This window comes from Nelumbo lutea, chromosome 1 (genome assembly GCF_056320005.1).
Source record: "Nelumbo lutea isolate HS-2025 chromosome 1, American lotus-T2T, whole genome shotgun sequence".
Taxonomy (NCBI): domain Eukaryota; kingdom Viridiplantae; phylum Streptophyta; class Magnoliopsida; order Proteales; family Nelumbonaceae; genus Nelumbo; species Nelumbo lutea.
Genome location: NC_142684.1, coordinates 161,678,590 through 161,691,029, shown reverse-complemented (window position 1 = coordinate 161,691,029; position 12,440 = coordinate 161,678,590). Strand labels below are relative to the sequence as shown.

The 12,440-nt window shown below is 39.0% G+C and overlaps 1 protein-coding gene across 4 annotated transcripts in view; it reads right to left on the bottom strand.

Annotated features, from left to right (window-relative positions):
* Window positions 1-12,440, bottom strand: part of LOC148878782 (exportin-4 protein) — a 156,895-nt gene that overhangs the window by 29,750 nt on the left and 114,705 nt on the right. For 3 of the 4 annotated variants that reach the window (XM_088960143.1, XM_088960146.1, XM_088960145.1), the window contains exons 21-25: window positions 12,311-12,382; window positions 12,145-12,209; window positions 11,925-12,027; window positions 11,702-11,833; window positions 911-1,054 (exon numbers count right to left, since the gene is read on the bottom strand). In XM_088960143.1, the coding sequence (XP_088816269.1) occupies window positions 911-1,054; window positions 11,702-11,833; window positions 11,925-12,027; window positions 12,145-12,209; window positions 12,311-12,382 (516 nt within the window). The remainder of the gene's footprint in view (window positions 1-910; window positions 1,055-11,701; window positions 11,834-11,924; window positions 12,028-12,144; window positions 12,210-12,310; window positions 12,383-12,440) is intronic. The other variant, XM_088960144.1, reaches the window with a different exon arrangement.

The following is a 12,440-nucleotide window of genomic DNA, read 5'->3' as shown; positions in this document are numbered from 1 at the left end:
ACTCAAAAAAAGCATACCCTTTCACTCATGACCATCTTCTCCCTCATCTAACAACTTTCAAATATTTCATAAAATAAAATAGTTTGAAAATGAAATGGCATAATTAAACTGTACCATATTAAACAATAATAACAATATACTTTAATTAGAAAATATCTTAATAGTTTAAAATTATTAAACACTCTCATTGGTGCTATGAAATTATAACTTATATATACAAATATACGTTCTCATCCACTAAATCTAATACACTAGAAAACTTGCTCCCGAGAGAGGCTCCTTGGATATCCTAAAATTCTGGTTGGTTCACCATCATAGCAAGGAAGAAGCAAATGGTTGAAAAAAATCAGTTTTAACTTAGGCAGAATAAGATAGGTCTGAACCTTACAAAAGAGACTGCACCTTCCATAAGGAAGATTTCCTGGGATCCAACATCTCACATACGAGAGGATCTTAAAATAAAAAAGGAGAAGAAATAACACGCTTAACCACAAAAGTAGACCCTTTGACATGGCTTTTGTTTGGATCGGGTAAATTAAACCTTCTCCCTTGTGAAGCTGGGAATACTTTTAATAGAGGAAGTATACCTTTAATTCTTGATCTTGACCTTTAATAAAGACATGCAACAAGTTGGTTCCACTTATAAGCTGAAGCTCATGAATCACATGGCATACCTATTTCTTGATCCTTTCTTGTTGCAGCAGAATCTGCACAAGTGCCTATCTAACTAACCATTTCTCTCTTATATTGTTTTGAGTCAAATACTAAGGACCATAGTTGTTAGATGCCTTTTTATTAAGCCACTGCCTAGGAGAAACCCAAGCAAGTACCAGGGCACTCCTCTGTCACACATCCTCTCCTTGCCATGTTGGTACCATGGTGAAGACATTAGAAAAAGATGACCCTTTACCTTGCCAATGTTATGAGAAGAGTAAAGTTGAAGCAGGCGCATGCAGAAGCTTATAACAACTGCAGTGTCTTTAGCCTCCAGGAAAACAATTTGTCCATCCACCCAATCAACAACAAATTTAAGTAACAGGTAAACAACTGCAGACTAAACATTAGATTAGGATTGAATTAGAGAAATGGACAATTTAGAATACAAGTATCTGGTAAAAGAATAAATCAATGCCAAATTGCCAATAACACTAGCTCTCCCTGAATGCAAGACTGCCAGCCCTTCTACCATCAGGGGAACCTCAACCTTGGGTTGAGATCATGGATCACAATATCGACAATATTGGTGAAATATCCCCATTTTTCTAGGTGGTGATATGAAAATTTCCAGGAATCTTTTTTATTCCAAATATCTACAATATTTTGCCAATATATCAGTGATCGATATTGGTGATATTTCAGATTTTCTTGATAGACTTTATACTTAAGTTTAAAATTTTAGAACATTATTAAAAAAACTTTTCAATATTTTGTTAAAATCATTATAATTTTTTAAAAGTATTTTCCTAAAAGAACCATAAAGAATTGGTGATATTTCAGATTTCATTGATAGACTTTATATTTAAGGTTTAAAAATTTAGAAATTTATTAAAAATTTGGTTAAAATTATTATAATTTTTAAAAATGTTTTCCTAAAAGAACCATGGGGAGTTGGTAATTGGATGATTGGTTATTATCACTTACTAAGCCACTATAATTCAAAGAAAAAGTAAAATGTAGATAACTACAAAAGAGTATTCTCAAAGTTTCAAACAAAATCAAAACATATAGTAACAATTAGAAATCACTGATTGCAGTTTTAGACAAATTCCTTGTGAAGAGAAAGAAGAAGAAGATGAAGAGTTTCAGTGGTAGAGAAGAAAAGAGGAGAAGAAAAGGAGTAGGATGTTTACCAGAATTGAATAAGTTCTGGCCGCCAGCCCCTCTTTGTATTATATACTCAACTTAAAAGAATAAGAGATTACAAGAATGCCCTTAGTAGGGCAGCTACTTAAGTAGTTGAACAGTTACAACTTAAAAACATAAACTAATAGGCCTAAAGCCCAACAACTTCCAAACTTAACAACTTAAAAATAAGAAATAAATAACTGGGCCCAACAACTAGAAATCGGCCCAACTCAACACTTCCCCTCAAGTTGGGAGTAAATGTCACACATTCCCAACTTGCGTAGATCATGCTCCAGCTTGCTTTTGGCAACACCTTTTGTGAGAACATCAGCAAGTTACAGATTAGAAGCAATGTATGGGAGACAAACTTCTCAAGAAGCCACCCTTTCTCTGATGAAGTGTTTATCCACTTCAATGTGCTTTGTCCGGTCAGGCTGAACTGGGTTATGGGCAATGTTAATTGCTGCCTGATTATCACAGTACAACATCATAGGTTCTTCTGCTCCTAATAAGGAACGAATCTAGAGAAGTTCTGAAACTCCATGTGCCATGGCCTTGTATTCAGCTTCTACACTTGATCTTGCCACCACTGACTGTTTCTTACTTTTCCACGAGACTAAGTTACCCCCAACAAGGGTAAAGACTCCTGAAGTAGATCTCCTGTCATCAAGGCATCCTACCCAATCAACATCTATATAAGCCTCTAGCTTCAACTGTCCATGATCAGCAAACAATATGCCTCTGCTTGGGTGTCCCTTCAAATAAGCAAGAATCCTGTCAACAGCCTCCTAATGCTGGACTCATGGAGCATGCATGTATCGTCTTACCACACTCACTGCATAGGAGATGTCTGGTCTTGTCATACACAAATATAGCAGTCGCCCCACAAGTCTTTGATATCTCCCAATGTCCTTTACTAGCTTACCTTCTAATGCATTAATTCTGTGATTCTGATCAATAGGAGTGCTGATTGCCTTTGTTCCAAGCTTCCCCGTTTCTTGTAGAAGATCCAAAACATACTTCCTATGAGAAATAAAAATTCCATGTTTTGATCTTGCAACTTCAATGCCTAAGAAGTACCAAAGCACTCCAAGATTCTTAATTTCAAATTCTCTATGCAGATTCTTCTTCAAACTATCAATCTCACTTAGGTCATTTCCTGTGACAACAATATCATCCACATAAACAATTAGGACTAACACCAAGGATCCCCTCTACTTCACAAACAAGGTATGGTTAGATTGAGTCTGAGTGTAGCCAAAAGCAACCAAGGCCTTCCTGAATCTGTCAAACCATGCTTTGGGTGACTGCTTTAAACCATAAAGTGACTTCTTAAGTCTGCATACCTTTCACTTTTTAGCATCACTATAGAAACCAGCAGGAAGATCCATATACACTTCCTCTTGCAGATCCCCATTTAGGAAAGCATTCTTCACATCAAGTTGAAATAGGGGCCAAGAGTATGTGGCAGCAAGAGAAAGAAGTATCCGAACAGAAGTCATCTTTGCAACTGGCGCAAAGGTCTCCAAGTAAACAATGCCATAGGTCTGTGTGTACCCTTTTGCAACAAGTCTGGCCTTATACCTTTCTATACTTTCATCTGCTTTTGACAGTGTAAACCCATCTGCATCCGACAGTCTCTTTGCCCTCAGGTAGATCCACAATCTCCCATGTTTGATTCTTAATTAAGGCTTCCATCTCTTCCTGCATAGCTGTCTTCCACTCAGGTTTGGAGAGAGCTTCACTAACACCCTTGGGTACAGACACAGGAAAGGAAAGCACGATAGGAAAGAGAAAGTCCATTGTAGGATAAATACTGTGTAATACAATGAGTAGTACACTTTCTTTTCCCTTTTCTGAGAGCAATAGGAAGGTCCAGGTTATCTGTAATGGGATTAGTAGAATCAATGGGAACTGAAACAGTAGGGATCAAGAGGAATACCTGAATCTGTGTCAGTTGAATCTAGAGTCTCCAAGGAACCGGCAGGAGGTGATGTGAGTTCTACTGCAGTGGAATCAACCTCCCTGTGAAATCTTTGTCGTAACGCTGAGAAGCAAGATGCAAGATAGGTGGTAAGGTAGGTGACATAGGAGGATCAAACACAGGAGTAGACACAGGAACTGGAATTGGAAGAGGGATAGACTGCTCAATCACTTCCCCAAAACATTCCCCCTGAGAAGGATTCTTCGAGAAGAAGGATATGGACTCAAAAAAAGTGACATTCATAGTAACATAACGACTCCCAGAGACTAAATCATAGCAGCAGTACCCTTTCTGATTTTCTACATACCCAAGGAAGACACACTTCTTTGCTTTCAGATCAAGCTTCTAACGATGATGACCAAGAATATGTGCAAAGCAAATACACCCAAACACTTTGAATGGGGTGCTGAATCCAAGTATATGGGAGGGCACCCTGTTAATCAAAAAGACTGCTGTGAGAACTACATCACCCAAAAAATGAATTGGAACTGTAGATGTGATCATCATGCTTCTTGCAATCTCAACAATGTGCCTGTTCTTCCTCGCTACAACACCATTCTGCTGTGGACTGTAGGAACAACTACTCTGATGGACAACACCGTATTCTAACAGATACGAAGCAAGATGTTTTTCAAAATATTCCCTTGCATTGTCTGATCTAAAGACCTTTATTTGTATCCCAAACTGTGTTAGCACCATCTAATGAAATTGCCTTACCAAGGATGGTACCTCATCTCGGGATCTCATTAAGTAAATCCAAGAATATCGAGAAAGATCATCCACAAATAAGAGAAAATATTGATAACCACCCATAGAAGGAACATGATAAGGTCCCCACACTTCAAAATGAATAACATCAAAAGGAGATGGACATCTTTTATTACTAGCTTTAAAGGAATGTCTACAATGTTTTCCAAGTTGACAACCTTCACACTCCAGACTTGACAAATTAACATACTCAAAAGCTTTGGAAAAAAGAGACTCAAAGAAGAAAAAGACAAATGCTCTAAACGATTATGCCATAGCATAACTTGACTCACTATCCCTACCGACATGATGACCCTGATGAGGAGGAAGTACATCCAGGAGGTAGATTCCATTCACTTCACGACCACTCCCAATTGTCCTCTTTGAATCCAGATCCTACAAAATACAATGACCAGGAGAAAAAATTACTGAATAGTTCAGGTTTTTAGTCAAACTACTAACAGATAACATGTTAGTACTCTATAGAGGAGATGGGCCGAATGGCCCATAGATTGTCATTTCATGTTATGTTATGTTTCTCTTTGTTATGGGCCTTATTCTGGGCCCATACTCTGTAGTGTTCTGTTTTTGTATTTTTCTGCCCACCCAAGGGCTTCTCTGTAATTTATCAAAGATTAACTTAAATAAAAGGTATTAGAGTGTTAGAGGGAGGTTTAAGTTCAAACTCCTCATACTCTAACTCTCCTTGCCGCAGTTCTCTCTCTCTCTCTCTTCTTCTCTAATCTTCTCTTGTTAGTTTTTCTGGTTTTTTAGCACAGTCCCTACTTCTAGGACTGTTTTTCAACTTGGTATCAGAGCAGGTCATTACTTGGCGTGTCCCTCATGTGGTTCTAGTTCAGTCAACTGCATGAGGAGGTTCTAGGGCTGAATGTTTACAGTCATTCGCCTAGTTCTTGGAGGTCATTGGAGGGTGCCCAAGTTTCTATACACTTGGAGAAGGGTTCGATGACCAGGAGGAATCAGAGAGCAAGTTTTTTCCAGCCTGATTTGAAATCAGAGAAAAGGGTTTTCGAAGCTAGCTCAGAGAGCAAAGAGTTCGGCCTGGTTTAAAGTTCAAACCAAAGATACTGTAAGTTATTTTCTCAAGTTCTTTGCTGAGTTATTTTTGTTATTTGGGAGGACTGTTAAAGCATTCAAAGCACACCTCCATTCGGCCCACTGTTGCTGGACTGATTTTTGGACCAAGACAAAGTGTTCTTGAAGTGATTTCTGCTTGTTAACAGTGAAGTGTTGACTGTTGCATGCATAGTGTTTGTAAAAGGTCCTCTTAGGTACTGTGGACTGTTTTCTTTGTTCTCCTTGGGAAATTATTGTTGGGAACCAAGAAGACATATTGTTTGGAGGCTTGTTGATTGTTCCTTGAAGGCTGAACCAGGGTTTCTTCTCTTTGAAAGTGCTGCCACCGAACTTGGTTCTCACGGCTGTCAGTTCTGAACTGAGTTTGTGTGTTGCTGTGTTTGCTATTACTTCAACTCAATCTGAGTTCTTTGAAGTCAGATCACTTTTAAAGGCTTGTCGAAACCCTAATTGAAATTGTTACATAATGGACTACTCAGAAATTGAGAACAAGAGCACTGCTGAATATGGACATAATTTGGGAACTACAATTGATTCCTTGCTGGCTGTAACTACAGTTAAATTGGATGGAACCAATTATTTGGCCTGGTCACAATCCGTAAAAATTCATATTTGCAGTAGAGGAAAGTGGGGGTTTATCTCTGTGAGCAAGAAAGCTCCCCTAGAGGAGGATCCCTCATATGAGAAATGGGTGCAGGAGAATTATACAATGATTGGGTGGCTTGTGAACTCAATGCAGCCACAGATTAGCCAACATTACCTGTGGATGAACTCAGTTAAAGAAATCTGGGATATTGTTGCAGAAACTTACTCCCAGAAGTTGAATGTTGCCAGAGCCTACAAATTGAGAAGTGATGTGAAGAATCTAAGGCAGGGGGAGAAGTCACTTGCAGAGTCTGTTAGTCATTGAATACCAACTTATTAAATATCAACTTATTATCTATAAGTAGTCTGACCAAGTCATTGAATTGTTGTGTAATATTTTTCTCTTCTCACTGTGTGTTTCAGGACCTGAAGTCTCAGAAGGTGATTGGGAGTGGCCATGAAGCGAATGGAATATACTTGCTCGACACCCTTGGCCAATGCTTTGATCATCCCAAGAATGTTGCTTTTGGTTCTACTTTTTCAGAGTCTGTTAGTCAAATTATGTTGTCATTGTCGGTTGGGTCATTTACCTTTTTCTGCTTTAAGCAATTTGTTTCCAAAACTGTTTAAGGGAGTCAGTGTGTCTAGTCTCAATTGTGAGTTCTGTCAGTTGTCAAAGCATTACAGAAAAAATTACCCTGTAAGAAATAAAAGATCCTCTTTTCCTTTTCATATTGTGCACTCTGATGTGTGGGGGCCTTACCACTTATCCTCTATAGGGGGTTACAGATAATTTATCTTGTTAATTGATGACTTTTCTAGATTCACTTGGATATACTTAATGAAATCCCGGGATGAAGTCCCAAGACTTGTGAGGCAATTTCATGAGCTTGTTTTAACTCAATTTGATACCATAATTAAGTTTTTCAGATCTGACAATGCAAAAGAGTATTTTGAGAAGATTTTATCCTTGTATCTCTCTGAAATGGGGGTTATTCATCAAAGCTCCTGTGTTAAAACTCCAGAACAAAATGGAGTTGCTGAGAGAAAAAATAGACATATTGTTAAAGTTGCAAGGAGCCTTTTGTTTGCCTCACATATTCCCACAAGATTTTGGGGCGATGCTGTACTTACTGCTACCTATCTCATAAACCGTATTCCATCTAGGGTTTTAGGGTTTAAATCCCCCTTCAGTCTTCTTCATCCAGACAATGATCCCTTCCCAATTCCTCTTCCTGTGTTTGGTTGTACCTGCTATGTTCACATTCCAAGTGTGCAGAGACATAAGTTTGAACCGAAAGCCCACAAATGCATCTTCCTTGGTTACTCCCCCACACAAAAGGGTTGTTGTTTTGATCCAAAGACTAGCACCCGCCATGTCTCTATGGATGTTACCTTTGATGAACTTTCTCCTTTTTATGGTTCCTCTCAGGAAGGACATTGTCCACAGGGGGAGAGTCTGTCACAAGTTTTTGCCCTTCCTCTTCCTGTCCCAGTTGAGTCTCTTGACAAACCTGTATCCTCACCAAATGAATCAAAGGAGGATTAATCACTTCATACCTCTTGTCCTAGTGCCCCTATTTCTTTACCTCCTCGTCTTATCCATAATCCCAAAGTGTATCAAAGGCAGAGATCCAGGAATGAGCAAGTGGTTTCCTTTACAACAGATGAGGCTCATACATTCCCAATCACAGATGAGATAACAGGTACTGCTTCAACTCCTTTGGAATCATCATTCCCAGACCTTGATGTCCCCATTGCTGTTAGGAAAGGGAAGTGGAAATGTACTGCACACTGCATTTCCAAACACCTTTCTTCTGACCTGCTTTCTCCTTCATACTTTGCCTATCTCTCTTCTGTTGCTTCTAACCCCATTCCTAGGTCTGTCTCAGAAGCTCTTGGGATTCTTGAATGGAGAGATGCCATGGAAACTGAAATGGATGCTCTACATGCAAATGGTACTTGGGAGGTGGTGGATTTGCCTGAAGGGAAGGATCCGGTTGGGTGCAAGTGGGTTTTCACCATTAAATACAGGGCTGATGGAACTATTGAGAGGTACAAGGCTAGGCTTGTTGCAAAAGGCTACACATAGACATGGGATTGACTACCTAGAGACTTTTGCCCCTGTTGCCAAGATGACATCTGTGAGGGTTCTTTTATCTCTGGCAGTTCACTTTGATTGGCCTCTCTATCAGTTGGATGTAAAAAATGCATTTCTGAATGGTGACTTACATGAGGAAATCTACATGTGTCTTCCTCCAGGGATGTATGGGAAAGATATGCAAGGAAAGGTATGTAAATTGAAGAAATCTCTTTATGGTCTCAAACAATCTCCTAGAGCATGGTTTGAGAGATTTAGAGCTGCACTTGTTAAATTCGACTATGTTCAGACACAGCCAGATCATACTCTGCTTGTGAAGAAAAGTAGATCTCTAGCAGTGTATCTCATTGTGTATGTTGGTGACATTATAGTGACTGGTGATGATGCCTCAGGCATACTGGCCCTTAAGTCTTTCCTCCGTACAAAATTTGAGATTAAGGATCTGGGGGAGTTGAGATACTTCCTTGGCATAGAAGTTGCTAGATCCAAGGATGGGATTCTTATTTCCCAAAGGAAATATGTTCTTGATTTGTTGTCTGAAACTGGAAAATTGGGTGCAAGACCAGCTGCAACTCCCATTGATATGAGTCACAAACTTTCAGTTTCGGATGGAACTTTGTTGGAAGACAAAGGGGTTTTTCAGAGACTTCTTGGGAAGCTTCTGTACCTGTGCATGACTAGACCAGATATTGCGTATGTTGTCAGTTGCATTAGCCAGTTCATACATGCTCCTAGAGATACTCATATGGCAGCAGCAGAACAGATTTTGTGCTATCTGAAAGGCTCTCCAGGGAAATGAATTCTATTTACCAAGCATGGTCATCTAAGACTTGAAGCCTATATTGATGCTGATTGGGCTGGAAATATTGATGATAGAAGATCTACTTCAGGGTATTGCAGTTTGGTGGCTGGTAATGTTGTCTCTTGGAGGAGTAAGAAACAATCTGTTGTGGCCAGATCCTCCACAGAAGCAGAGTATAGAGCCATGGCACATGGAGTCTCGGAATTGTTGTGGCTAAGGTCCTTAATGGAAGAATTTGGGATTGATCATGACAAAGCCATAATGTTGTACTGTGATAATCAGGCTGCCATCAACATTGCTCACAACCCGTACAACATGATCGAACCTAACATATTGAAGTTGATCGACACTTTATTCGAGAAAGAGCCTCCTCCGGAGAAGTGTGCCTTCCATTCGTTACTTCTGAAGGACAATTGGCAGACTTTCCCACCAAGGGCATTTCCAAGGCAAGACTTCATCATGACACTGGCAAGCTGGGCATGATTAACATCTATGCTCAGCTTGAGGGGGAGTGTAGAGGAGATGGGCCGAATGGCCCATAGACTGTCACTTCATGTTATGTTATGTTATGTTTCTCTCTATTATGGGCCTTATTCTGGGCCCATACTCTGTAGTGTTATGTTTTTGTATTTTTCTGCCCATTCAAGGGCTTCTCTGTAATTTATCAAAGATTAACTTAAATAAAAGGTATTAGAGTGTTAGAGGGAGGTTTAAGTTCGAACTCCTCATCCTCTAACTCTCCTTGCCGCAGTTCTCTCTCTCTACTTTTTCTCTAATCTTCTCTAATCTTTTTTTGTTAGTTTTTCTGGTTTTCTAGCACAGTCCCTATTTCTAGGACTGTTTTTCAACTTACTCAATCTGGGAACATGAAGGACAAAGGGAAGGGAAATGGAATCATTAATCTTAATAGACCCCTTACCAGCAATGAGAACATGAGATCTATCAGCTGTGGAGACTCTGTCTCTGCTAGAACAGAGGTGGTAAGAGGAAAAGATAGTGGAACTATGGGTCATGTGCTCTGAGGCTCTTGAGTCTATAATCCAAGGAGGTCCCTCCTTACCTGTAGTAGAAACATAATTTGCAGTGGCATGTGAACTACCTAAGTGAGCAAAGGAAGTAGGGTGTGCTCCACCAGAACCACCTGTACCTGGTTGTCCACCGGTTACTGAATTAGAACTGACTGTATCCCACTGATTCAGGTTCTGCCCATATCTCTCAAGTTCAACCATCACTGTAGCAGTTGCAACAGACTCTAGAGTAGCTGTAGTGGGAGGGGCCAGTATGTCACTAGTGACTGCTATGTGAGCATTTCCCTTCTTGTTTTTGAGTCTATTCAGCACCAGAAGAGGATGAAGCTTCCAGCAAGTATCTCTTGTGTGTTTAGTCTTCTTATAATAGTCACAAATCAAATCCTTTTTGTCTTCCTTCTTGATTTCACTGCCACCCTGGTCTCCACTTTGTTTGGGTCTCACAGTGCTAACCATGGATGATTGATCAAAACCAAAATTTTTCATCATCACATTTCTCCTGTTCTCTTCCCCTGACACAAAGGCATATGCCTGGGAGAGAGTAACATTTTTCATCATCACATTTCTCCAAAATTTTTCAATCATCATTTGCTTACACCACTCAGCAAAATGGGGTTGTTGAGCACAAAGGCATATGCCTGGGAGAGAGTAACACTGTCCCTTCGGCCTGCTTTGATACCAAATTAGAAATTAATGATTGTAGTTTTAGATAAATTGCTTGTGAAGAGAAAGAAAAAGAAGATGAAGAGTTTCAGCAGTAGAGAAGAAAAGAGGAGAAGAAAAAGAGTAGGATGCCAATCAGAATTGAATTAGTTCTGGCCGCCAGCCCCTCTATGTATTATATACTCAACTTAAAAGAATAAGGGATTACAAAAATGCCCTTAGTAGGATGGCTACTTAAATAGTTGAACAATTACAACTTAAAATCATAAACTAATGGGCCTAAAGCGCAACAACTTCCTAACTTAACAACTTAAAAATTAGAAATAAATAATTGGGCCCAATAACTATAAATCGGCCCAACTCAACAGTAACAAAAAAACGAAAAAAGTCAAAATGACAAGTAATTGGCATATTTAATAAAGAGAAGATGGCTAAAAGACTAAAAGGGAGACAAAGATAAAGGTATTTATTAAAGTCTCTCAATGTTCTCCTATTTGATTTATACAGTTTTTTTTTTTTTATCTTTAAGTGCAATTATATTTATTATAATGATTCCTTAAAGGTTTATTAACTAATTCCATGTTTCAAGAAATATTTCCTAATTTTTTAGATTTTCCAAATGTCTTAGTGAAATTAGTGAAATGTCCCCGAGATTTCCCCATCATTACATGGTAAAATGTTCATCGATATCAAAATTGTGAACCATGGTTGAGATGATTCAGGATGAAGGGAAAATGTCATCCTGATGATTAAAAGAAAAACAAATGAAGAGGCAGTCTTAGGATGGCCTTTAGAGTAGATCGATTGAAAAAGACGATGACAAGAATATTGACAAATGCTTATGATACCTCATGCTTGTAAGTTTCAAGAAGAGTCAGAACAGGGTTCATTATGGCAACGCCCATCTGAAATATTGCCTTCTGAGTGCGAGGTTCAGAGGCTCTGGCTGCTCCTCTTAGCCGCTCCAACAAGAAGGTCACCTACAGGAATTTAGCATTACTATAGTCTTGAAGACAGCAAATAAGACTTGGTTTGACAGAATATTTTTATTATAAATCCTTCTGGCCTTACTGAAAGAATTGCATCTGGCTGTTGAGCAACAACTTTGAGGTCATTCTTACTGGATATATCTACTAGGTATGCTGTCATTTGTCCCATGAGATCCCTCACATACCTTGGAAATAAAAACATGATAGTTGGATCACAAAGTAACCAGTTAACCACCCAAAACCTATGTAAAGCATTTACAAATTAAAAAGATAACCCAGAAAATCAATGAAGAATAACTCACTGATTGGATGCCTCTGGATTGCTCATGCCAATAGCTGAGCGAATAAGAGCCTCTGCAAGTGAGCGCTACAAAGAAAAATTAGCATCACAAGAAAGCTTATAGTTAGACGTTTTGAATAACAAGAACAACAAATAACATGAAAAAGGGAGGTCCATTGAAGTTTTACTTGATGAATAGCATTTAAAGAGAACAAGTTTCTGTCATTTGCAAAAGCACTTGCTAGATTATGCCATGACTCCTGCAATAGAAATGGATATAAATTTGGTTAAACAAACATCACTTGGAAGTAACTAAAT